Source organism: Candida orthopsilosis (assembly GCF_000315875.1).
Source record: "Candida orthopsilosis Co 90-125, chromosome 5 draft sequence".
Classification (NCBI taxonomy): domain Eukaryota; kingdom Fungi; phylum Ascomycota; class Pichiomycetes; order Serinales; family Debaryomycetaceae; genus Lodderomyces; species Lodderomyces orthopsilosis.
The window spans coordinates 643,688-667,374 of NC_018298.1; the positions used below are offsets into that span (position 1 = coordinate 643,688).

At 38.1% G+C, this 23,687-nt stretch overlaps 11 protein-coding genes across 11 annotated transcripts; 9 read left to right on the forward strand and 2 right to left on the reverse strand. All coding sequences in view use genetic code 12, as the record gives it.

Annotated features, from left to right (window-relative positions):
- Positions 1-117: 117 nt before the first annotated feature.
- Positions 118-1,284, forward strand: CORT_0E02980 (Pdb1 pyruvate dehydrogenase; the record flags this gene model as incomplete). Its single annotated transcript, XM_003869969.1, has 1 exon — positions 118-1,284. One exon carries the CDS (start codon positions 118-120, stop codon positions 1,282-1,284), a length of 1,167 nt encoding a protein of 388 aa, XP_003870018.1.
- A 499-nt stretch (positions 1,285-1,783) lies between these two features.
- Positions 1,784-3,436, forward strand: CORT_0E02990 (membrane transporter; the record flags this gene model as incomplete). The annotated part of the gene is made up of 1 exon (XM_003869970.1): positions 1,784-3,436. One exon carries the CDS (start codon positions 1,784-1,786, stop codon positions 3,434-3,436), a length of 1,653 nt encoding a protein of 550 aa, XP_003870019.1.
- Positions 3,437-3,514: 78 nt separating this feature from the next.
- On the forward strand, positions 3,515-4,786 carry CORT_0E03000 (hypothetical protein; the record flags this gene model as incomplete). The annotated part of the gene is made up of 1 exon (XM_003869971.1): positions 3,515-4,786. One exon carries the CDS (start codon positions 3,515-3,517, stop codon positions 4,784-4,786), a length of 1,272 nt encoding a protein of 423 aa, XP_003870020.1.
- A 63-nt stretch (positions 4,787-4,849) lies between these two features.
- CORT_0E03010 (hypothetical protein) lies at positions 4,850-6,391 on the forward strand (the record flags this gene model as incomplete). Its single annotated transcript, XM_003869972.1, has 1 exon — positions 4,850-6,391. The coding sequence occupies one exon, from the start codon at positions 4,850-4,852 to the stop codon at positions 6,389-6,391; it is 1,542 nt and encodes a 513-aa protein (XP_003870021.1).
- A 278-nt stretch (positions 6,392-6,669) lies between these two features.
- CORT_0E03020 (Myo5 Class I myosin) lies at positions 6,670-10,530 on the forward strand (the record flags this gene model as incomplete). The annotated part of the gene is made up of 1 exon (XM_003869973.1): positions 6,670-10,530. The coding sequence occupies one exon, from the start codon at positions 6,670-6,672 to the stop codon at positions 10,528-10,530; it is 3,861 nt and encodes a 1,286-aa protein (XP_003870022.1).
- A 102-nt stretch (positions 10,531-10,632) lies between these two features.
- On the reverse strand, positions 10,633-12,114 carry CORT_0E03030 (hypothetical protein; the record flags this gene model as incomplete). The annotated part of the gene is made up of 1 exon (XM_003869974.1): positions 10,633-12,114. One exon carries the CDS (start codon positions 12,112-12,114, stop codon positions 10,633-10,635), a length of 1,482 nt encoding a protein of 493 aa, XP_003870023.1.
- A 1,096-nt stretch (positions 12,115-13,210) lies between these two features.
- CORT_0E03040 (Srb8 RNA polymerase II mediator complex subunit) lies at positions 13,211-17,908 on the forward strand (the record flags this gene model as incomplete). The annotated part of the gene is made up of 1 exon (XM_003869975.1): positions 13,211-17,908. One exon carries the CDS (start codon positions 13,211-13,213, stop codon positions 17,906-17,908), a length of 4,698 nt encoding a protein of 1,565 aa, XP_003870024.1.
- A 122-nt stretch (positions 17,909-18,030) lies between these two features.
- On the forward strand, positions 18,031-19,968 carry CORT_0E03050 (Zrg17 protein; the record flags this gene model as incomplete). The annotated part of the gene is made up of 1 exon (XM_003869976.1): positions 18,031-19,968. One exon carries the CDS (start codon positions 18,031-18,033, stop codon positions 19,966-19,968), a length of 1,938 nt encoding a protein of 645 aa, XP_003870025.1.
- A 189-nt stretch (positions 19,969-20,157) lies between these two features.
- Positions 20,158-21,537, forward strand: CORT_0E03060 (Arg8 acetylornithine aminotransferase; the record flags this gene model as incomplete). The annotated part of the gene is made up of 1 exon (XM_003869977.1): positions 20,158-21,537. One exon carries the CDS (start codon positions 20,158-20,160, stop codon positions 21,535-21,537), a length of 1,380 nt encoding a protein of 459 aa, XP_003870026.1.
- A 503-nt stretch (positions 21,538-22,040) lies between these two features.
- On the forward strand, positions 22,041-23,186 carry CORT_0E03070 (Ppg1 protein phosphatase; the record flags this gene model as incomplete). Its single annotated transcript, XM_003869978.1, has 1 exon — positions 22,041-23,186. The coding sequence occupies one exon, from the start codon at positions 22,041-22,043 to the stop codon at positions 23,184-23,186; it is 1,146 nt and encodes a 381-aa protein (XP_003870027.1).
- Positions 23,187-23,298: 112 nt separating this feature from the next.
- CORT_0E03080 (Hub1 protein) lies at positions 23,299-23,520 on the reverse strand (the record flags this gene model as incomplete). The annotated part of the gene is made up of 1 exon (XM_003869979.1): positions 23,299-23,520. The coding sequence occupies one exon, from the start codon at positions 23,518-23,520 to the stop codon at positions 23,299-23,301; it is 222 nt and encodes a 73-aa protein (XP_003870028.1).
- Positions 23,521-23,687: the final 167 nt, after the last annotated feature.

Here is a 23,687-nt window from a genome sequence, read left to right on the forward strand (position 1 = left end):
CTCTGTCAAACCATCAAAACCCAAAAAACTAAAATCAATTTTATTACCAATTGATATTTCATTTCAAGTAACCCATTGTTCAATTACCTATTCCTACACATACGATCCTCACCAGTTATGGCTCCAATAACATCATCAGTCGCAAAGACTGCTCAATTAGCTGCACAAGCTGTCAAATATAACAAAACATCAATTCACAAATTGGGTCAAGCGCAAGCAATGAGAATGCAATTCAACAACACATCCAATATACTTACTTCGGCTCGTTGCAACAACTCCAAATCTGGTCAACAAGAAATGACTGTAAGAGATGCATTGAACTCTGGTTTGGCTGAAGAATTGGATCGTGATGATGATGTGTTTTTAATGGGTGAAGAGGTTGGTCAATATAATGGTGCTTATAAAGTAAGTAAAGGATTGTTAGACAGATTTGGTGAAAGAAGAGTTATTGATACTCCAATTACTGAAATGGGTTTCACTGGATTGGCTGTTGGTGCTGCTTTCCATGGGTTGAAACCGGTTTTGGAATTTATGACATTCAATTTCGCCATGCAAGCCATTGATCAAATTGTCAACTCTGCTGCTAAAACCTACTATATGAGTGGTGGTATTCAGCCATGTAATATTACATTCAGAGGCCCAAACGGTGCTGCTGCTGGTGTTGCTGCTCAACATTCACAAGATTATGCTGCTTGGTATGGTTCAATTCCAGGTTTGAAAGTCTTGTCACCATACTCTGCTGAAGATTACAAAGGTTTAATCAAAGCCTCCATTAGAGATCCAAACCCAGTAGTGTTTTTGGAAAACGAAATTGCATATGGTGAATCATTCCCAGTCAGCGAAGAAGTCCTTTCATCAGATTTTGTCTTACCAATTGGTAAAGCCAAGGTTGAAAGAGAAGGTACTGATGTCACTCTTGTTGGCCATTCAAGAGCTGTTAAATTTGCTATGGAAGCTGCTGAAAAATTAAAACAAGATTACGATGTCAATGCGGAAGTCATCAACTTGAGATCAATCAAGCCTTTGGATGTTCCAACCATCATTGAATCATTGAAAAAGACTAACCACTTGGTAACTGTTGAAAATGGTTTCCCTGCTTTTGGTGTTGGATCAGAAATTTGTGCCCAAATTATGGAAAGCGAAGGCTTTGACTACTTAGATGCTCCAGTTGAAAGAGTTACTGGTTGTGAAGTTCCAACTCCTTATGCAAAAGAATTGGAAGATTTTGCATTCCCAGATACCGAAACTATCTTGAGAGCTTCAAGAAAGGTTTTGGGTTTGTAAGAAGAGTACATATTTTGAAGAAACAATATAGAATGTGTATAATATGAAAAAAGAACATCTTAATGTAATCACTTTGACTACGCAAGAGTATGTGTTGAAAAAGAGCGTACTCAAACAAGGCGTTGTAAGCAATCGTGTTGTGGCTTTGTTAGGCTGGCTTCCCTCCCCAAAATTTCAGGTACACGAATTCAATTTTTTTTTTACATGACAATCTCAAAGTAACCTACGTTTCATTAATAAAAAAAAAAAAAAAAAAAAAAAAAAAAAAAAAAAAAAAAAAAAAAAAAAAAAAAAAAAAAAAAAAAAAAAAAAAAAAAAAAAAAAAAAAAAAAAAAAAAAAAAAAAAAAAAAAAAAAAAAAAAAAAAAAAAAAAAAAAAAAAAAAAAAAAAAAAAAAAAAAAAAAAAAAAAAAAAAAAAAAAAAAAAAAAAAAAAAAAAAAAAAAAAAAAAAAAAAAAAAAAAAAAAAAAAAAAAAAAAAAAAAAAAACTGTACTTTAGCATGTCTACAAAACTGAGCTATCCACTAGAAATCGATGGTTCTCTTGATAATACCCTCAATTATCGCCATGCTGCATTCGAAGAAGAGAATGATGGATTACTACCAGTATCCAATCAAGACATTAAATTGAAACCACTAGTTACACCAAAGAAACCACCTCAACAATCACAATCACTAGCTCCACGTGACAGGAAAGCATTTATAATACTTGTTTTGTTGTATTTACTACAAGGTGTACCTGTGGGATTAGCATTTGGATCGATTCCATTTATTTTGAAAAGTAAATTGACATATTCTGAAGTGGGGATCTTCTCATTAGCGGCATATCCATATTCTTTAAAATTGTTATGGTCGCCCTTTGTTGATTCAATGTATTCAAGGAAATTTGGAAGAAGAAAATCTTGGATTGTACCGATTCAAACTATATCTGCATTTATTTTGATGTATTTAGGATACATTATTGATTCATTAGTTGATTCACCAAAACAACATTTGAACACCATTACATTTTATTTTTTTGTTTTGGTTTTATGTTGTGCTACTCAAGATATTGCTGTTGATGGATGGGCGCTTACTTGCTTGTCACCAGAGAGTTTATCTTATGCGTCAACGGCACAAACTATTGGAATAAATTGTGGATATTTTTCAAGTTTCACCATTTTCTTAGCATTGAGCTCACCTGATTTCGCCAACAAGTATTTACGTAAGGTACCGCAAAGCCAAGGATTATTCACATTGGGCCAGTACTTGACATTTTGGGGATGGATGTATTTGATCATCACGGGACTATTATTGTTAATTCCTGAGGATCCACCCCATTTGGTCGACTTAAACAAAGATCGAATGGCGAGAGAAAAAGGGGTTCATAACACAAATAAATGGTTACAGTTACGCCAAGTATTTGAATCAATGTATGAAGTGCTAAAATTACCCAATGTACAAACATTTGTTGTTATTTTATTATTGGCAAAACTAGGATTTCAAGCCAATGAAGCAGGAACAAATTTAAAATTGTTGGAAAAGGGACTCTCAAAGGAGGATTTGTCAATTACTGTGCTTATTGATTTCCCATTTGAAATGATATTTGGATACTATGCTGGAAGATGGTCAACTGGTAAAGCACCTTTGAGACCATGGCTTTGGGGCTTCATTGGCAGACTAGTTGCTGCATCGTTAGCACAGTTGATTGTATATTTTTTCCCCCTGAATGGTCGAGTGACAAAATCATATTTCTTGATGATTATTTTGCAGCATTTACTTGGCTCATTCATGTCAACGATTCAATTTGTTTCCCTTTGCGCATTTCATACCAAGATTGCTGATCCAGCAATTGGTGGTACTTATATGACAACCCTCAATACATTGTCCAACTATGGTGGTACTTGGCCCCGCATTTTTATTTATTTCCTTATTGACAAAATTACTTTAGCTAAATGTAATCTAGGTCCCGGTCGTCATATTATGATCAATTCAGAAGAAGAAAGAGAGCAATGCACACGTGCTAAAGGTGAATTAGTCATGATTCGTGATGGGTATCTTTATACAAATGCATTGTGTATCACATTGGGAATTCTTATTTTACTTTGGGTTAAAAAGAAAGCGACTCATTTGCAAAGTTTACCAAATAGCGCATGGAGAGTAAAGAAGGACTAGAGTGTATAATATATGGTAACTTTAAAGCATTGTAAGAAAGAAAATGAGATCTCTGCTGTAGTTCATGGATAATTTTCAATGTTTGGTTTTGCAACACTAACCTACGCGTCAACAAGATATCTCACTTTGAAAAACTATCAAATGGTGTTCATAGAAAACATGGAACGACCACAGACACACCAAGACGTGTTTACAACGTCGATCTCTACATTAGATGATATTCTATTCAACTCTTCATATGTGAAGGGTCCCATCTTTGACTTGCAATCGACGCCGAGTTGTCATGGCATGTATATTGTGATCAGTTCATTAATCATATCCAATTTGACTCAAGAAAGGCCAGTTGTTATAATTGACACCCTGAATAAATTCCCATTTCATCTACTCAAGAATCATCCTCAATTCAAATTGGAGTTCAAGTCCAACATCACTCATTGTGTATGTGACACGTTTGCCAAATTGTACTCCGTGATCTCGTCGAAAACCAAATTTGCTAATGGTTCAATGATTGTTATTAATGAATTCCATAGCCTACTAGAACTGTATAAGCTTGAGATGTCCATGTCATATGAAGAGACCATTCTCAAAAACTATGTTGAAAACAACTCCACTTTGATTAACAATAAATTCAATGGAACTAAAGATCCCATTGTCAAAATTCCTCCATCATCAGACCTCCTTAAAATCAGTCCCATCTCCAAATATGAGTCTCACGTTAACTTATTATTTCGAAATTTGAACAGCATCTGCACCGATCTAAATGCAACGATTTATCTACTAGGGTACCTTGAAACAAAATATCGTCCATACAAATTGAATAACACCATTGATGCGTCACAACTTTCCTATAGTGAGAAGGGAAGAATTGTTCTATCACCAAGTGTTACCCACAAGTCATGCATTACAAAACTTCTTCTCTATCTCGATTGGTATCATAAGACACCCCATTTTTTCAGAAACTACCCCATTGATAATACACGTCAAATTACAATAAATCAGGCAATGCTTAAATTGGTCAATGTAGTGAAAGTTACAACCAAGTCAGAGAGCTTTGGCCCTATTTATTTTGACGTCGATGACGAGTTTTACTACGACCAGGAAGAAGAATTCACTGGTGAATTTAAAGTTAGAGATTTATCAGAAACGATGGTTGAAAGTTGTCATGTTATACCGTCGTCGCCGAATATTGATGCATCCATAATCCACGTCACGAGCAATGATTTAGGCAACACCAGCAGCTCCAATGATACAGAAGCTGTTGCCAGTGAAATTATTGAAGAGTCAGAGGAAGAAATTGCAATTCTGTATAATAGCGCTACCGATTCAAATAATGATATTGCATTCGGCTGAGAGCTCATCTCTAGAAAAAGAAAATCATTTGTATAGCCTTCCCATCGACCACATTTAACCACAATGGCTACCGTAATACCGCCACCATCGAAAAAGCAAAAAAGGGAAGCTCAACAAACAAGAGAAGTGAATCTTGTACCTGATGATGTGCCCAATGTGCTAATTAAATTTCAGGCATCTGATACTGGAGAATCAACCGGCGGATCAATTCGAGTTCCTGGAGGCATCACAGAAAAACAGTTGGAGGAGTTACTCAATAACCTAAGAGGAGAGAGTGATGATCCTGTACCGTATACGTTCTCTTTACTTCACGAAGATGATGGCAACAAATTAGTCGATATTAGAAATAATTTATACGAGTCAGTGTTGAAGCCCGGTATAAAGACAACCGAAGATTTTCTCACATTAGTATATACCCCAAGAGCTGTTTTCAAGGTCAAGCCTGTGACCAGATCAAATGCAGCAATTGCCGGTCATGGATCAACCATCTTATGTTGTACCTTTGCTCCAAATGATTCAGGACGTATGTGTACAGGAGCTGGAGACTCAACGGCTAGGATATGGGATTGTAATACTTCAACACCAATGCATACTCTTCTGGGGCATACGAATTGGGTTCTTTGCGTTGCATACTCACCAGACGGAACAATGATCGCCACTGGTTCAATGGATAACACTATAAGACTATGGGAAGCAAGTACTGGTAAACCTATTGGAAAACCATTGACCGGGCATTCCAAGTGGGTTAGCTCTTTGAGTTGGGAACCTTTGCATCTTGTTGCGACTGATGCTCAGCCTCGATTAGCATCGAGTTCAAAAGATGGGTCAGTTAAAATATGGAATACAACTTCACGTACATGTGAACTTACAATGAGTGGACATACAAACTCCGTGTCCTGTGTCAAGTGGGCCGGATCTAATATCGTATACAGTGCTTCACACGACAAGACGATAAAAGCTTGGGATATTTCTGCAGGTGGTAAGTGCATACAAACCTTGAAGAGTCATGCTCATTGGGTCAACCATTTATCATTATCAACTGATTATGTTTTAAGAAAAGGAGGATTTGACCACACATCAAGTAAGTCTGCGAAATACACTCCAGACGAGTTACGAAAAAGGGCCAAGGAACAATATGAAAAAGTTGCCAAGTTGAATGGTATAATTAGTGAGAGATTGGTTACTGCTAGTGATGATTTCACAATGTTCTTTTGGGAACCACTTAAGTCTTCCAAACCAGTTTGCAGAATGACAGGACATCAAAAATTGGTCAACCATGTAAGTTTTTCACCAGATGGACGATATGTTGTTTCAAGTTCATTTGATAACTCAATCAAGTTATGGGATGGTATTCGAGGAACATTCGTTACCACTTTACGGGGCCATGTTGCACCAGTTTATCAAACTGCTTGGTCAGCAGATAACAGGTTATTGGTTAGTTGTTCCAAAGACACAACGTTGAAAGTCTGGGATATTAGAACAAAGAAATTGAGTGTTGATCTTCCAGGACATGCAGATGAGGTGTATGCCGTAGATTGGAGTTTGGACGGTAAACGGGTCGCTTCAGGTGGAAAGGATAAAATGGTGAGATTGTGGTCACATTAATCTTTGAATATATATAGACCAGGCGTAATCGCTTTGGAGTTAATAAAAAACCGTTACTGAGGTTATCTTATCATTTGTGATCGGATTTAAAGTATTGCCAATGGTCATTGGATTTTTCATCTCTTTTTATCTCGGCGAGAAAAAAAAGGAAAAAGAAATTTGTCAAATAGGGCAAAGCCAGAATCAACAATTTCCGAATAACCTTTGTTTGGGTGTACTTTTTTTTTCCTTTTTGTAGCAACATTATATCATAGAATCACAGTACACAAGTTGTAATCATGGCGATAGTAAAGAGGGGTGGCCGTTCAAAGGCTAAACAACAACAAGCTCCAGCCAAGGTAAATGGGCTGAGTGCAGGAGGTATCAAGAAAGCAGAATTTGACGTCACCAAAAAGAAAGAGGTTGGGGTGTCCGATTTGACGCTTTTGTCAAAGATCACCGACGAGGCAATCAATGATAATTTACACAAGAGGTTTATGAATGACACGATATATACTTATATTGGCCATGTGTTGATTTCAGTCAATCCATTTCGTGATCTCGGAATCTACACGATGGAGACATTGAATAAGTACAAGGGTAGAAATAGGTTAGAGGTTCCGCCACATGTTTTTGCCATTGCTGAATCTATGTACTATCATTTGAAATCATATGGAGAGAATCAATGTGTAATAATCTCAGGAGAATCAGGAGCAGGTAAGACAGAGGCAGCAAAGCAGATTATGCAATATATTGCCAATGTATCAGTTGATAGTGGAAATGCCGAGATTACCAAAATTAAAGATATGGTCTTAGCTACAAATCCACTTTTGGAGTCATTTGGATGTGCTAAAACTTTGAGAAATAACAATTCAAGTAGGCATGGTAAATACCTTGAGATTAAATTCAGTGAGGGAAGCTATCAGCCAGTGGCTGCTCATATCACAAACTATCTTTTGGAGAAGCAAAGAGTCGTTTCTCAAATAACCAATGAAAGGAATTTCCATATTTTCTATCAGTTCACCAAACATTGTCCTCCACAATACCAACAGCAATTTGGAATACAAGGACCTGAAACCTATGTTTATACTTCGGCTGCAAAATGTATTTCTGTAGATGGTATTGACGATGGAAAGGATTTCAAAGACACTTTGAATGCAATGAATGTCATTGGTTTAAGTCAAGAAGAGCAAGATAATATATTCAGAATGTTGGCTCTGATATTATGGATCGGTAACATTTCTTTTGTGGAGGATGAAAGTGGTAACGCGGCAATTCGTGATGACAGTGTGACCAATTTTGTTGCTTATCTCTTGGATGTTAACCCAGAGATATTAAAAAAAGCCATTATTGAGAGAACAATTGAAACCTCGCATGGTATGAAGAGAGGTTCCACATATCACGTGCCATTGAACATTGTACAAGCTACTGCTGTGCGTGATGCATTGGCGAAAGGTATCTACAACAATTTATTTGATTGGATCGTCGAAAGAGTGAATTTATCATTAGGTGGAAAGGAAAATCAGTCAAACAAATCTATTGGAATTCTCGACATCTACGGCTTTGAAATTTTTGAGCATAATTCATTTGAACAAGTTTGTATCAACTATGTGAATGAAAAATTGCAGCAGATTTTCATCCAATTGACATTAAAGGCTGAACAAGATGAATATGTTCAAGAACAAATCAAATGGACTCCTATTGATTACTTCAACAACAAGGTTGTTTGTGATTTGATCGAAGCTACCCGACCACAGCCAGGGTTATTTGCAGCTTTGAACGATTCAATCAAAACTGCTCATGCGGATTCAGATGCAGCCGATCAAGTGTTTGCACAAAGATTGAGTATGGTTGGTGCAAACAATCGTCATTTTGAAGATAGACGTGGTAAGTTCATCATTAAACATTATGCAGGTGATGTGACGTATGACGTTGCTGGGATGACTGATAAAAATAAAGATGGAATTTTGCGTGATCTCTTGGAATTGTTGGGAACCTCTCTGAATCCGTTTGTCAATCAAACATTGTTCCCTCCAGAGTTATTAAATGCCTTAATTGATACCAAAAAAAGACCCCCAACTGCTTCCGATAAGATTAAGACTAGTGCAAATGCCTTAGTAGATACGTTATCACAGTGTACTCCTTCATACATTAGAACCATTAAACCAAATCAAACCAAGAAACCACGTGATTACGACAATCAACAGGTTTTGCATCAAATCAAATACTTGGGTCTAAAGGAGAATGTTCGTATTAGAAGAGCTGGGTTTGCGTACCGTTCAACTTTCCAAAGATTTGTTCAAAGATTTTATTTATTGTCACCTGCCACAGGTTATGCTGGTGATTATATTTGGCAAGGAGATGATCTTACTGCAGTGAAGGAGATTTTACGCTCTTGTCATATTCCTCAAAGTGAGTACCAATTAGGTACAACAAAGGTTTTTATAAAGACGCCAGAAACGTTATTTGCTTTAGAGGATATGAGAGATAAGTATTGGCATAACATGGCTGCTCGTATTCAAAGAGCCTGGAGAAGATATGTTAAGCGTAAGGAAGATGCAGCTAAGGTTATTCAGAATGCTTGGAGAATGAAAACACATGGAAATCAATACGAGCAATTACGAGACTATGGAAATACTTTATTACAAGGAAGGAAGGAGAGAAGAAGATTGTCGATGCTTGGATCTCGTGCTTTTATGGGAGACTATTTGGGATGTAACGATAAAAGTGGGTATGGAAGATTTGTTATCAATCAAGCAGGAATTAAGGATCATGTGGTATTTTCTGGAAAGGGCGAAATTTTGTTGTCAAAATTTGGAAGGTCATCAAAGAGGTTGCCTCGTATTTTTATATTAAGCAAGACAAGTTTGTATGTTGTGGCAGAGGCGTTGGTGGAGAAGAGATTACAATTGCAAAAGGAATTTGTTATTCCTATCAACTCCATCAAGAGTGTTGGATTGTCAACTAACCAAGACAATTGGGTTGCTGTATGTTTACATACTCCAACAGCTATGGTTCCTGATATCTTCATCAATTTGGATCTTAAAACTGAATTCATCACGCATTTGAAGAAATTAAACCCAGGGTTGTCAATCGTTATTGGTCCAACTATACAGTATCAAAAGAAACCAGGTAAATATCACACAGTCAAGTCAGTGGCTGGTTCTGGACCACAAATACCTCCAAGGAGTGACCTTTACAAATCCGGAACAATTACCGTTAATCAAGGACTTCCAGCAAGCAGTAAGAATCCTAAACGACCAAGGGGTGCCTCCGGAAAAGTTGATTACAGTCAGTACTATAACAGAGGTTCCCGAACTGGTACTTCAAGTTACCAATCTAGACCAGCAGGTACTCAACCAGTGAAACCATCTTATTCTCAACCAGCACCGACACAACATCAGTATCAAAATTCTGCTCCAACGCAACCTAAACCTCGTCCTGTGCATGCGACATCTCCTACTGCAACTCATACGAGGAACCAATCACATGATGGCCCTTCTTTGCAAGTTGCAGCTGCACAGGCTGCTCTAGGTCAAGGACAATACAACAACAACAGAACACAGCCTGCCCAACCTACGTCTCCTAGGAGATCGCCTGCACCATCTCGTCCTGCAAAGAAAGTTGCTCCTCCACCACCAACAAAGAAAGCAACGTCACCGCCACCCAAAAAGAATGTTGCTCCTCCTCCTCCTCCCCCACCACCTGCATTATCAAAACCTAAATTCCCTACTTACAAAGCAATGTTTGACTATGATGGTTCTGTACCAGGGTCGGTTGCATTGACCAAGGATACTATATATTACGTCACCCAAGTTAACGGAAAATGGGGATTGGTCAAGACCATGGATGAAACACAAGAAGGTTGGTCACCAATAGACTACTTACAGGAATGCTCTTCCAATGCAAATAATGTTTATTCAAACTCAAACACATCCGCTCCTTCAAATCCCGTCAGCACTGCCAGCTCCAATACAAACACCACTCAAGCTACAACTGCGCTGAGTGGAAGCTTGGGCAATGGATTAGCTGATGCTTTGAAGGCTAAAAAGACCGAAGAAACTAGTTTAGCAGGCTCGCTTGCAGATGCATTGAGAAAGAGACAAGGCGCAACAAGAGACGACAGTGATGTAGAGGAAGAAGAAGATGATGATTGGTAAGTTTATACTGTTTGTATTCTTTTTTGTAACATAGGCAATGATAGAAGATAAGAATGTAAGAGGAAGTAGTCTAGTGTCCTGTTGAAAATAAAGTTTCAGCTTTTAAGCATTGTTAGCACAAGAAAATGCGCGATCAATAGTACCATTTGAGTAAGCTTCGATGGTAGAAGATATGGCTCCATAGAGACCACCAACACAAATGAAGATAGCAACACAGATACAGAACATCGATAAAACAACTGTGGATTTGTGATTATGAAATTCCTCCCAAGAGTGTTTTATCCAGGTGAGTGTCAGATCACGCTCGTGATGTTTGTGATGGCCAAGTTCATGTAATGTCAAACAAGCCGGAATGAATAGTGTAAATGAAGTCCCAACCAAAGCACCAGTTAGAGCTACTAAATTTTTAAAGAATGGGATTGCACCAGCTATTAAAAATCCAACTGCGCTAACAATGGTGATCATTCCAAGCCATGTGATCCAGTGAATGTTAGTGTTACTTTGCAAATGCGTGGTACCTCTTAAGATTCGAATGAGGGCATATTTAGCTGCAAGGTGAGCAGTGAAGAAAGAGGACCAAAACAATCCAGGAAGTGCAATACCGTAGGCAATCTTTTTGAACAATTCACCAGCAGAGCCTAGAGCAGGAGATGCTACGTATTGCCCAACTTTAGAATATATCATAATGGCAAGAACGATATAGTTGAACATCACCAAAGCTTGTCCCATGAGAAGTGACTTGCCATATTGTTTTGGATCTCTCATTTCTGCTTGTATCGAAAAGAAAGATGCCGTGCCACACAAAGAAAAGAATTGAATAGCGATTGCCGAAGCCACGGTGTTGAACCGAGCTCCAGTAGCTGCCACTTTGACCATTTTATTAATTGGCTCATTTACTGGCGCTGCAGCGGGCACTTTTTGAGTGAGACATGCAATTGCAACAATCCACACAGCAAGGAGAATACTTGACATAGCAAAATATCCCATAAACGATAACACCCTCATAGTTCTGATTGATGCACCTAGAACAAACGAAACTATTGCACCAATAACTATCCAAATGACGGTACAGATTGGATGCTCTGTAATCGAGTTGAAGGCAATGGAAATGGTGAGCAATGCTGAACCGTAACAAAGTGTGTAAAAGAGCCAGAAGCCCCAACCCATGATTTCACGTGCTATTCTTCCGAATAACATATATGCCGCATCATCGATACAGTAGATATGAGGATGTTTATTCCGAAACTTTCCAATGATGAGACCAGTGTATGTGCTCAAAAAACATAAACAAGCAAGGGAAAGTAACCCTGGCAAGAAACCCAAAGCGTTTAAAGTGCTCGGCAACCCAAGTACTCCTAATCCCAATTGAGATTTTGCAATCAAAATTGCTGCACCATACATGCCAACTCCACGAAAATTCGGGCCCTCTTGTGTTATTTCAAACACTTGACTGTGTTCTATTTTGGGTAATATCTCATCATCTAAATTGGTGGAAGAGAAATCTTCATTTAGTTGTCCCTCGCTCACACAGCTATTGGTACTTGGCCTTAAGAGTTTAGCGTCGGTCTTTTCGTTTAGTGGCATTATTCTGAGACAGAGAGTATAGGTGGATCTTGGTTCATAGATGATGACAGAGGCATGCCCGTATATTTAAAGCAGAAAGAGTAGATGGCAGGTAAAACACCCTGAAACGATTAAAAAGGCTCATTTAAAATCTTCTTGCATTAACATACATGTAAGTAATAATAAGAATCCATTTCAATGATGCCAAGAAAATAAACTTTAGCAGGAAGGTTAGGATGAGCATTAGTTGAATGTCGTATCGAGATACGCTTTATCAAAAACTATATCTTGTTTTGTCGTAATACAACACGTGGAATAAATGAACAGCTGATCTCCTCGGGAGAATTAAATTGCCTTCCTTACCTAGGACAATCTGATGTTGATCGAGATCCTATACTGATGTTACAAGACAAATGGCTCAAAAATTTTCCACTTGCGGGGTTGAAATACCTTCTTAGGGGTGTTTATGCTCTTAGAAAGTGGTTTTGTAACTCACAAAGTTCGTACAAGGTTTTTCAGGAAAGTATCAATTCCCAACCCGTGTAAAGAGTTCAAAATAATTTTATCTACAAAAGCTTGGTACTAGCACGAACGGAACCAAGCGAACGCTAAGTGCATAAACCAAAGGTTTTAAACTATGGGAGGTTGTCTATTACGTAATTTGTAAACCAGATACAAACTGAGAACACTTTCTACTGGAAAAAATTTCTACTGATCATAGAAAGCATTGCTCGAGGGATGGCTGAATCAGTCGAGTAAAGGCACGCCAAGAGCGAGACTCATTGAGGGTTGCCAAAAAGAGTCAACAATAATGAAGGGTATTTGAGTTTTTGGGTGTTGAAAACTTCTATTGTGTAGTATATTTTCTTTGATTCTCTCATAATGGAATCTGCTGTTACAGAAGCTTATAGAAATTAGATTACGACTCCCTTCGACAAGTTTCTTCTCTATACTTGTACTCAAATATTGGGCAAGCAACTAGTCTTTAGACGTTTACTTGCAAATTCTATTGATCGATAATATCCTGCATGTAATAGAAAAGTGGAACAAAATATCGGAGTCGATCTGAGAGCGGTTTCTTCAAGACCAACTAAGTCACCAAAGACCTATAACTAAAATGACAAGCAAACTCAAAAGCAAAAACAAGCTACTATCCTCGCATAAGAAATCACTGCTAACTAAATCATCCACCAAAGATGAGTTGTTGGCATTGAAATACCTGATGGACCGACCAAGCCTACCTATATATGCACTTGAGGATACATCCAAAATTGACGTTTTGGGCTCAAAAGGTGTCGAAGAAGAAGTGAAGGACTCTCTTGAATATACATATCCAGATTTTATACCATGGAAGGATCATACACAGACTTCAAAGGGCAAACAGGAACCAGATCATCAACAACCAGATGAACATACCTACTTGAGTAAAGGCTACTTCGAGGCTCCCCATGTCGGCAATGAATACTACTCTGGTAGAAATTTGGTCCTGGCTACTTTATTCCAGTCTAACGAAAATTGCTTGACCGTTGTTAACGAACTCTCTCGGTTTCTCACTAACGCCTACAAGTCCAGAAATGAAAATATTAACAAAATACGATATAATGCTGGTCATTTTAAAATACCTCAAAAGGTTACGCTTACTGCTTCAAAACGAGACAACTGGCTTAATGAATTAAGCAATCCAAACGTACCATTGAAAAAAATTGGGGAGAAAATTCCACATGGAATTAGAAGTAGAGTTCTCATTGATTTGCTTTGCACAAGATCTACACCCATAAACAGAGCTTTGTGGTTTACAAAATGCGTTTTGTTTAGCGAACTTTTGGCATTGAGGCGAAAGTACCAATCGAGGATTTCTGCTGAGCTCAATCTGCCTGAAAAGTTTGAATTGCATTGGTTACAAGAATGGACTCAACAAGTAGCTGGGTACGTGGTTAAAGTTGCACAAGATATGATGCATGTCTCTGAAATTCTGACGAAAGAGTATTACATGAAAAAATTGAGTTACCTTCGTGAGTTTATCCTGTCTTTGTATGTCGAAACATTATTAGACAAACCTTATTTTCTTTCATTGTTATTGAAGCCACTTAGAGAAGGGTTTCCTCTTGATTCAGATGCAGTTAGTGACTTGATAAGGACGAGACAGATTGACGATGAAGAGAACTACGATGTTTCAATTCAAGACGAACTACAATTCGAAATAGACTATGGGCAGCGATTTGCATCGTTGGTTTGGATTAAAACGTTCTGGAATGACATAACTGCCATAGACTATTTGGCAAAGGAGTTGAGTGAGCTGTTATTGCTAAACCATTTTTACCTAACTAAATTATCCCAGTACCCGAAATGGTTCTTGCCCGAGCACTTGAGAGAAAACTTGACAAATTCATTGCGTGATATGGTAGTTTACCTTTTCAAACGTAATACAAACATTTTTGTCATACCAAATAATTGGGCGTTGACCAATGAGTCGTTGGCTACTATTTTAGCACAGGAAATGCTCAGCTTGCCTCCAGCTGAGCTGAAAAAGTTGGCTGATCAACTTGAGCTAATCAACTACCGAAATGAAAGCTTAATTATCAATTTAAGTAAGTCCAAAACTATCGTATTGTCAGGCTCTGACAGACCACAACTGTCTATTAACTTAGCCAATGGAAACATGCAAGTTACAGGTGGTGATAATAGGTATAGAGGGACACTCAGCAAAACTTTTAAAATCTTGGAGGACTTGGACCATCTTCGAGTCAATGAAAAACTTGCTCAACAATTGCAACCTCGTATTGGTATTCAAAGCAATGAAAATTGGAAGCAAAATTTAAAAACAGTCCTTTTCTGGTGCGTCTCTCCTTGGCGATACAGCGAATTTCAAAATGAAAGCATATTGATTGTGTGTAATTTTTTGAAGAGATCATTGTCTGTCCAAGTCGAAAAATCAGTTAAAGTGGAATTTGAGAGTGAAATTTTAGAATGTATCTTTACCATCTTAGAATCAAATGCTGGATTTGTTGATAGCAAAAAGCTTTATATTTTGGTTAATGAGCTATACCAGTTGAAGATGATTACAATTGCATCTTATATCAGAAAGTTAATTGCCTCGGGCGTCTTTTTCACAACGTCTAATGAGTCTCAGTCTCTATTGGGTACTAATATTAGCACCCAAAATCATCTTCATTGCTTGATGAACTTGCCGGTGCTAAATAACAAGCAGTGTGATAGTATTTTGCGCAAATGGACAGCTGAGGGTTTAAACTTCAAAGAAGCTTTTGAACTGATGAAACAACAATTGCTGTCAATGATTTTAGACAGAGTGTTCAGTAACAAAGACATAAATTTGTCTCCTCGGTTTGAGGAACAATGGAACTCTTTTCGTGTTGGCTTGAAGTTTTTGCTTGTCAATTGGTTGACAGACGAGTTCAAAGCGAGACTTGTTTCTTCACCGAAGCTTGTTGTATTCACTCAAGACATTTTAGCAAAATTATACAAGTTTTATGCCATTTCCGATAACCTTCCTGTTTTTTTTAAGATTGTTGTTCAGGTAATTCTTAGGAACGAAAGTAGAATGGCAATATTGTATCTTGATGGACTTTATTTCATTTCAAGGTTAATAATGAGACATTTCAAACTTTTGAAGCAATTTTCTGACTCATCTAATAGATCTACTGTTGCAAACCTTTTCCGCCTAATCATGCAAAACTACAAGGATTTGAGCCAACGAGAATTTGTTATTTACAATTTTCAACAAGTGTGGAGTTTCATTGATGCGGTCACTGAGAAGGATGTGTCTCCTTCTAGGAAACGAAAGTGGGATGTCGGTTCGGATTTTACTTATTATGGAATTCCATCTAGAAGAAGGGATAATTTTGAAACGCCAATGCAAATACAATCCGTTGATTTGGCATTCGACCACACACCTAGGTTGGCAGGCAGCTACAGTTTGGATGATTTCAGAAATGATTTGACGGCGTTGAGAACTACGAAAATCACACCATTGAGAGAGTCAGAAGTGAAGGAGTTGAAAATCATTGTGGATAATACAAGTCACGAATCGCTCTTGAGTAAATGGTTTAGCAAAGCAGGTACGATTTCTGAATCGTCAGAGATAGCCATAGTGAAACTTTGGAAACACTTTACAATTGATGTCGCTCAAGAGAGAGTTGATAAGATCATAAAGTCAACTTTGAACGAAATTCTACACTCCGAAAGTGAGTTAAAGCTTAAGGTTCTCATGATCAAAAAGTTGGTTGTATATGACATAGTTGTGCTCAAGGAAGTTCTTTCGCTCTTAGACAAGATAGAATACGAGCTGCTTTTACATCAAATGCTTTTGGAGCCCAACTTTTCGGAAAACTCCGCTTTGACTGCTTCCCAGTACCAACTTTATAACACTAGTGTTCACTTATTCAAGGAGAAGAATAAGCAGCAATATTCACGTTTGGTTTTAAGTGGTTTAGGAACTGGAAATTTGCAAAATAATGATTACTTCCTTAACCACAAAGAGTGGTTGAAGCGATTTTTGAGTCAAGGTTTAGTTACCCACGGAGAGCAGATGTTTAAAGAGGTCTTCGTTGGTATGAGTCGAGATAATTGCTTAGAATTGTTGAATTTGTGTTTGCACCGATCAGAAAAATCTCACATCAGAACATTTCCTAATTTCGAGGAGAGCATTGAAGAGATCAATGAGTTCAATTTACCGTTTTATCAAGTGCTACTCTGTGTTTTGTCATTGACCTTGGACACAGGAGACAAAGATGCCACCAAGACTAGTTGGGAAGAATTGATCAAGATCTTTTCGCGCAAGACAAAATCCACAGGGGATTTTGAAAGCTTTATCTTTGGAAGTTTGTTTTATTGGGTTCCATGGGAACATAAATTGATAGTGTTGGAGATTCTTGAGGAGACAATGTTTTCTCAACAAAATCTCAACAATGCGCCAATGGCCCTAACTTTGGATGGTATTGATATATCTAGAGTTATTGTTGGCTTTATTGACATATTTTTGTCCACCTTAGTCAACACAGTAGCGTCGCCACCCTCATTTGTCTCCAAGTTTAAAGAATTGTTAGCAAGGATAGAAAACCAAGTCAATGGTGATTTGCCTGAAAAGGATCAGAGCGCTTTTAATACTCTTTTGTCGATTATTTTAAAGGTTATCATTATACACAAGCCGTCCCTTTGTACCTTCATCGCCAAGAACATAAACGACGAGCTTGCAGAAAACCTTGTGAGAACGTTGATTCAGATATTGGACTCAAAGTATATGAAGAGCCAAAATCAGAAGTTGAGAGTACTTTTCCACGATCTTTTGTTATTGATGAAAACCTCAGTAAATGAAGAAGTGACGACGTCGACTGAACAAAGTTTGCACCAGCAACATAATTTGGACGAAAGCCCACAAAAAGAGCCAATAATTATGGAGCTGTTAGCTACTGCATCTCAGGTGCAACGGTTGTTTGCCATTCCCGAACTCGATGAAGAAAACCCATTCAAGGATACTTTCAACGACGACTCAATTAAATGTGCAATAATGCTTGACAAGAAAGAGTTGATCCATGGCGGAGATGCGAACCATATTAACGACAGTAATCTCAAGTTACAGATTCCCAAGACGGATTCGTTGAATATACCTGCGTTTGTGGGTAACATGTTAAGTAACGAGAAGAATGAGGATCACGAGGACAGCCAATCGAGAACGTATGTTCGTCCGTTCATATTAAGAAGCTACGAATTGCTTGAAGATACTAGCTATTCTTTGAATGATGGTTGTATCAACTTGCTGTTATTTAACTCGTATGTTTCAAAAGAAAACCCACCATAGTTGTAACTCTTATAGACTTCTCTTTTGTGTAATGAAATTTGTGTGAGTTGAATATTTACAGGGACTTTCTATATTTTTGTTGACGTTTGACGCGTGGTTCACCAAGTATTTGAAAAACCAACATGAAAATGAGCAGGGAGCAGGAGTTTGATGAAGTGTCAAGTGTAGCCTCAGAAGTGGGAGAGACGGTACAACCCCAGGAAATACCAACCATAATTGAATCGAAACACTCAGAACCTAGTATAGAAACACAAACAGATGATGACATACATCAGAACAAGCAATCGGAGAAAGCTAGGGATTTGAGTTTCTTGGCCAGTGCAAACTTCTCAACGGATTCTTTAAATGATAGCCCACAAGATACTACCTTTCAATTCGGTAACACCCAGATGAGTCCGTCTCCTAGAAGGTATTCGAACTCCTCATTAAACAAATCGCCAAGACTATCTTACTCGGGGCAACAGATAAGATCAAGGCCATTATCTGCATTTCTTTTGGATTCAGGAAATTCCATTTCTGAGGACGGGAATCCACTTCCATTTGAGAATTCGCCTAGATCAAGAGATTCCTTCACATTCGGCCTTAATTCGAATCAGATCCCGTTTTTTGATCGAGGCTCGCAATCTCAATCAAATTATACACTGAATATTCGTCCTCCCTCACCAACGAGATCAACTTCACCTGTTAGAACCAGCAGGCACTATAGGTCGAAATCTCCAGTGAGAAGATCTTCATCTCCCAAGAAGCTGAACCCCTTCAATTTTCAGCCTCAAGAGATCATGCTAAACCACAATGGGTCAAATCAATCTTTACAAGTAAAGCCGGCTCATAGGAAAGGTCACAAGTACAAACATTCATCAGTGTCAATGAATTTATTTCAGGAGCCACCGCCAATGAGTGCAAATGAACAGCAATTGAAGGCTATTCCTGATCTGTATCCAGTGCCGAACTACAAAGAGGCATTGGCCTCTGTAAGCAAGCAACAAAAATCCAGGCTCATTTGGGCTTTGGGCCATTTTAGCTTATCCATTGTCATCTTTGTGATTGGCTTTAAATATGGATTTAGTTCGCTAGCCACTTTAGCACATTTAGTATTTTATGACTCGTTAGGGTCTTTATTTATTGTTTTAGTTGATATTATGTCAAATTTCGAAGTTTGGAATAGTTCTTCGATAGCTTACCCCTTCGGGTTGGAACGTATTGAAGTATTGGTGGGTTTTGCATTGAGTGCTTCGCTCTTGATGCTCAGCTTTGACTTGTTCAGTCACTTTGTTGAAGAGTTTATTTTGTCATTAATATCACATGACGAGCACCTGGACCATGAACACTTGTCACACCATGTTCACGAAGGGCACGGAAATACAACCACAAATATATTACCCTATGAAATGATATTGATATTCACACTAGCGGTGTCATTGGTTTCTTCTAATTTTATCCTTGCTTATGACAGAATTAATGAAATGTTGAATAGTCCTGAAAACGTTCCAGCAAAGACTAGTGTTGCGCCGATTGTTGTGTCTCTCGAAAATGAAAATACGTTAGGCCAGAGGGTGTTGAAAATTTTGGAGGTTTGGAGAAATTACCCTACTCATATGATCACTGTCACTTATGCAATATTTCTCATCGTCCTTCCACTGATACCACAGGCTTTTGTTAAGGAGTTGGCTTATGATGTGAATAAATGTGCCACCATACTAGTAGCATGTTTGTTGTTTTATAATGGTTTAAACCTAGTCAAATCCTTAGGTGGAATACTTCTTTGCTCATTTCCGTACTCAAACTACGAGTATAGCGTATTGAAGTCTAAAATCAAACAAGATGTTCTATCTTTAGAATGCTTTAGAGACGGGTTTTTGATTGATAAGTTATTTATCACAAAATTTAATTACCAATTGTACATAATTGGGGTATCGATAAGCATGAAAGGTGCTGATTCAGACGAAGAGGTTCGGATGAGGTTTGAAGTGAATAGAATCATTCGAAAAGAGATGCTAGTATTGGACAATAATAAGAGGGAGCATGAGTTGGAAGTCACTATTGATATTAACAGATTTTAGGATATATAGAGTTGTGTACACAAACACAAACAGGAAAAGCTTTCTACAAATGCGGTAATCATTTCTGACTCACTAAGCGCGATGAATCAAGCTCTTTTTTTCTTCATAAATTGAATTTTCTTTTCAAAGCGTTGAAGAAGAAAGGAAAAACCCCAGTCTCTCTTTAAATCCAATACAGCGTGTCTTGATATGTTGAGGTACTTGGCTAAAAACAGATCCGTTGGACATATTGCTCATCAAGGGGGCTTGTTAGCTTCTGTCTACAGCTATTCATCAACTTCCGAAACAGCAAAAAAATCAAAACCAACATTCCATGAAGTTTCTGACGCAAGTGAAGAGTCACACACGGGCCAATTCATAAACAAGGTATCTAAGCCTTATACCGTCACCACATATGCTCGACCAAATCTTGTTTTAACTCACGGCAAGGGTTCATATATTTATGACTTGGAGAATCGAAAATATATCGATTTTACTGCCGGTATTGCAGTAACTTGCTTAGGTCATTCTCATGAGGGAATTACGGAGATACTAAAAGATCAATCGGAAAAGCTCATTCACTGCTCTAATTTATATTACAATTTACCAGCAGGTGAGTTGGCTAGTAAATTGATCCATAAAACAAAAGAACACAATGGGTTACATGACGCTTCAAGGGTTTTCTTGTGCAATTCAGGAACCGAGGCCAATGAAGCTGCATTGAAGTTTGCTCGAAAGCATGGTAAACTGAAAGGTGGAGATAACAAAATCGAATTCATCACTTTTGCCAACTCCTTCCACGGCAGATCAATGGGTGCTTTATCAGTAACCCCCAACCCTAAATACCAATCCCCTTTTGCGCCATTGATACCAGGGGTACATATTGCGGAGCCAAATAATATTGACAGTGTAAAGGAGTTGATCTCTTCGGAAAAGACTTGCGGTGTTATTATCGAGCCCATTCAAGGTGAAGGGGGTGTCAACCATGTAGATGAAAGTTTCTTGATTGAATTGAGAAAGTTGTGCAATGAGCACGATGTTTTATTAATTTATGACGAAATACAGTGTGGATTGGGTAGATCAGGTAAGTTATGGGCTCATTCGTATTTACCGCAAGAAGCACATCCAGATGTTTTGACCATGGCAAAAGCATTAGGTAATGGATTTCCCATTGGTGCAACTATGATAACAGAGAAGGTCGAAAACGCACTTTCTGTGGGGGATCATGGTACAACCTATGGGGGCAATCCACTTGGAGCAAGAATTGGATCCTACGTGGTGGATGAAATCACAAAAGAACCATTTTTGCAAAGTGTGAATGAAAAATCCGAAAGGTTCATTGCCAAGTTGAATCAAATTGCCGAAGCACATCCCCATAGGGTATTAAAGGTCAAAGGTAAGGGTTTGTTGTTGGGTTTGCAGTTTGCAGAAGGTGTTGATATAAACAAAATCGTGGAAAAGTGTAGAGAAAACGGCTTGTTGATTATAACAGCTGGAATGAACACGATCAGATTTGTACCAGCACTTAACATACCAGATCAGGCTATAGACGACGGACTCACTATTTTAGAACATTGTATAAAACTGTAAAAATATAGAGTTGTTAGTGAATGAAATGAAAAAAGCTTAATTTCGTGTCACAATTACTTTCGAAATAACTTTGGCTTCCTATACCGACACCATATCCTACATTTTTTTTCATTGGTCAGCTTGAAGGTCATTACTTTGAGTTAAACGAATTCTCAACACGCCCATGTGGTATCCTGCATATAACCAAAAAAATGATTAATTAACTAGTTGATAAAAAAAAAGATTTCCCGACTTACATTACAATCCAATTTTGCGTACATTTGGGTTGTTGACATTAGCGAGCTTATCTTTCAGTTAATATATTGAGTAAGTGCAGAACTCAGCAGCGGAAAGCACACACTCCAATTGGGTTACAAACTCACTACTCACAAGGATCAAGTCCCTGCTACAAAGCATCACGTCAACTTCTATTTGAACCCTGTACATCCCCTTCATCAGGAAAAAAAACTTTATAAAACCATACCGAGGATACAACTCCCAAACCATACAAACCTGAATGGTATATGACGATACCTTTTAAAATACCCATCTCAGATCTAGACTTTTGTTTAGAACAGCTATTGGATCATAAACCACCAAAGATCCTACCCCCCGAAACTATTCAACAACTATGCCACATGCTTAAAACACAACTATTAGCTGCCCCCAATATCTTGTCACTACAATCTCCCATTTCTGTTGTTGGAGACATACATGGTCAATACCATGACATGTTGGAGATCTTCAAAATAGGGGGGTCGCCACCAAACACTAATTATCTTTTCTTGGGAGACTATGTCGATCGTGGTTATTACTCAGTCGAAACCATTTCTTTACTATTAGTGTTGAAGCTTCGATATCCAAATAGGGTCAGTCTAATAAGGGGAAATCACGAGTCTAGAACAATAACTACAAACTATGGATTTTACACTGAGGTATTGAACAAGTATAATGGGTCAGCTGACGTCTGGTCATATATCACGGACTTGTTCGATTATCTACCCCTTGGGGCTACCATTGATGGGACGGTGTTTGCATGTCATGGGGGTCTTTCGCCTAGTTGCCAGCAGTTGGATCAAATTAGAGCAATAGACCGATTTAGAGAGATCCCTCATGATGGTATAATGGCCGATCTAGTATGGTCTGATCCTGATGTTGAAATTACTGACTTTAAATTAAGCCCTAGAGGTGCTGGCTACCTCTTTGGAAGCGATATAATGGATAAATTTTGCAACGATAACCAATTGTCTCAAATGATTCGAGCCCATCAATTATGTAACGAAGGATATACGAGCTACTGGAAAGGAAAGTGTTTGACCGTATGGTCAGCACCAAACTATTGTTATAGATGTGGTAACAAAGCAAGTGTATTAGAGATTCTACACACAAATTATGAAAGCAAAGATGCAAATGAAAAAGACGTAGATCAATCTAAGACAAGTTCAACAGAGCATCCGTCATTTAAGTCCACTATACAGGCTAAACAAGGTGTATTAGCAGGTCAGTTTTTCAACGTATTTGAAGCTTCCACTGAGAATGATGAAGATACATTGAATGGAAAAGGAGTCAATGGAATGAGTTTGTCAGATTCAGAAAATACCGATACAGACTTCTTTGCCGCCTACTTTCAAGAACGTCCCAAGCGCCAACATGTTGACTATTTCTTGTAGGAACCTACAATCATAGATAGAGTTGCTGTTGCCTGACCTGCACCTTCTTCCTTATTTAATTAACGAATCTGTATTATAGAAATGTATTAATACCAAAACAAGTCACTTTCTTTCAACCGTAGTACAACTCGAAGTTGAACCCATCGTGAACTTCATAATCTTCTAACGTAATGTGGTCCTTGTATATCTGATGTCCTTTCCTCAAGATTATCTTGTCGTATGGAGTTCCGATTTGTGCTCCAAGCACTTTTTTCAAATCACCAATTGTATCGGTAGGCAAACACTTTACTCTGATCTTTTTACCAAGTCTGTCATTTGCTTGTATCTCAATCATTGAAATATGAAGTAATTGCTTTCAAAGTAGATAGTTAGATTGAATGTGGATCAAAATATGTTGCAAGTTATGCTTGACAGAGAGAATAAGATCAAAAAGAAAGAAAAAAAAATTATGAAACTTTGAATCGTCTCGGATTTATCGATCAACTAAAGATACCACAGGTA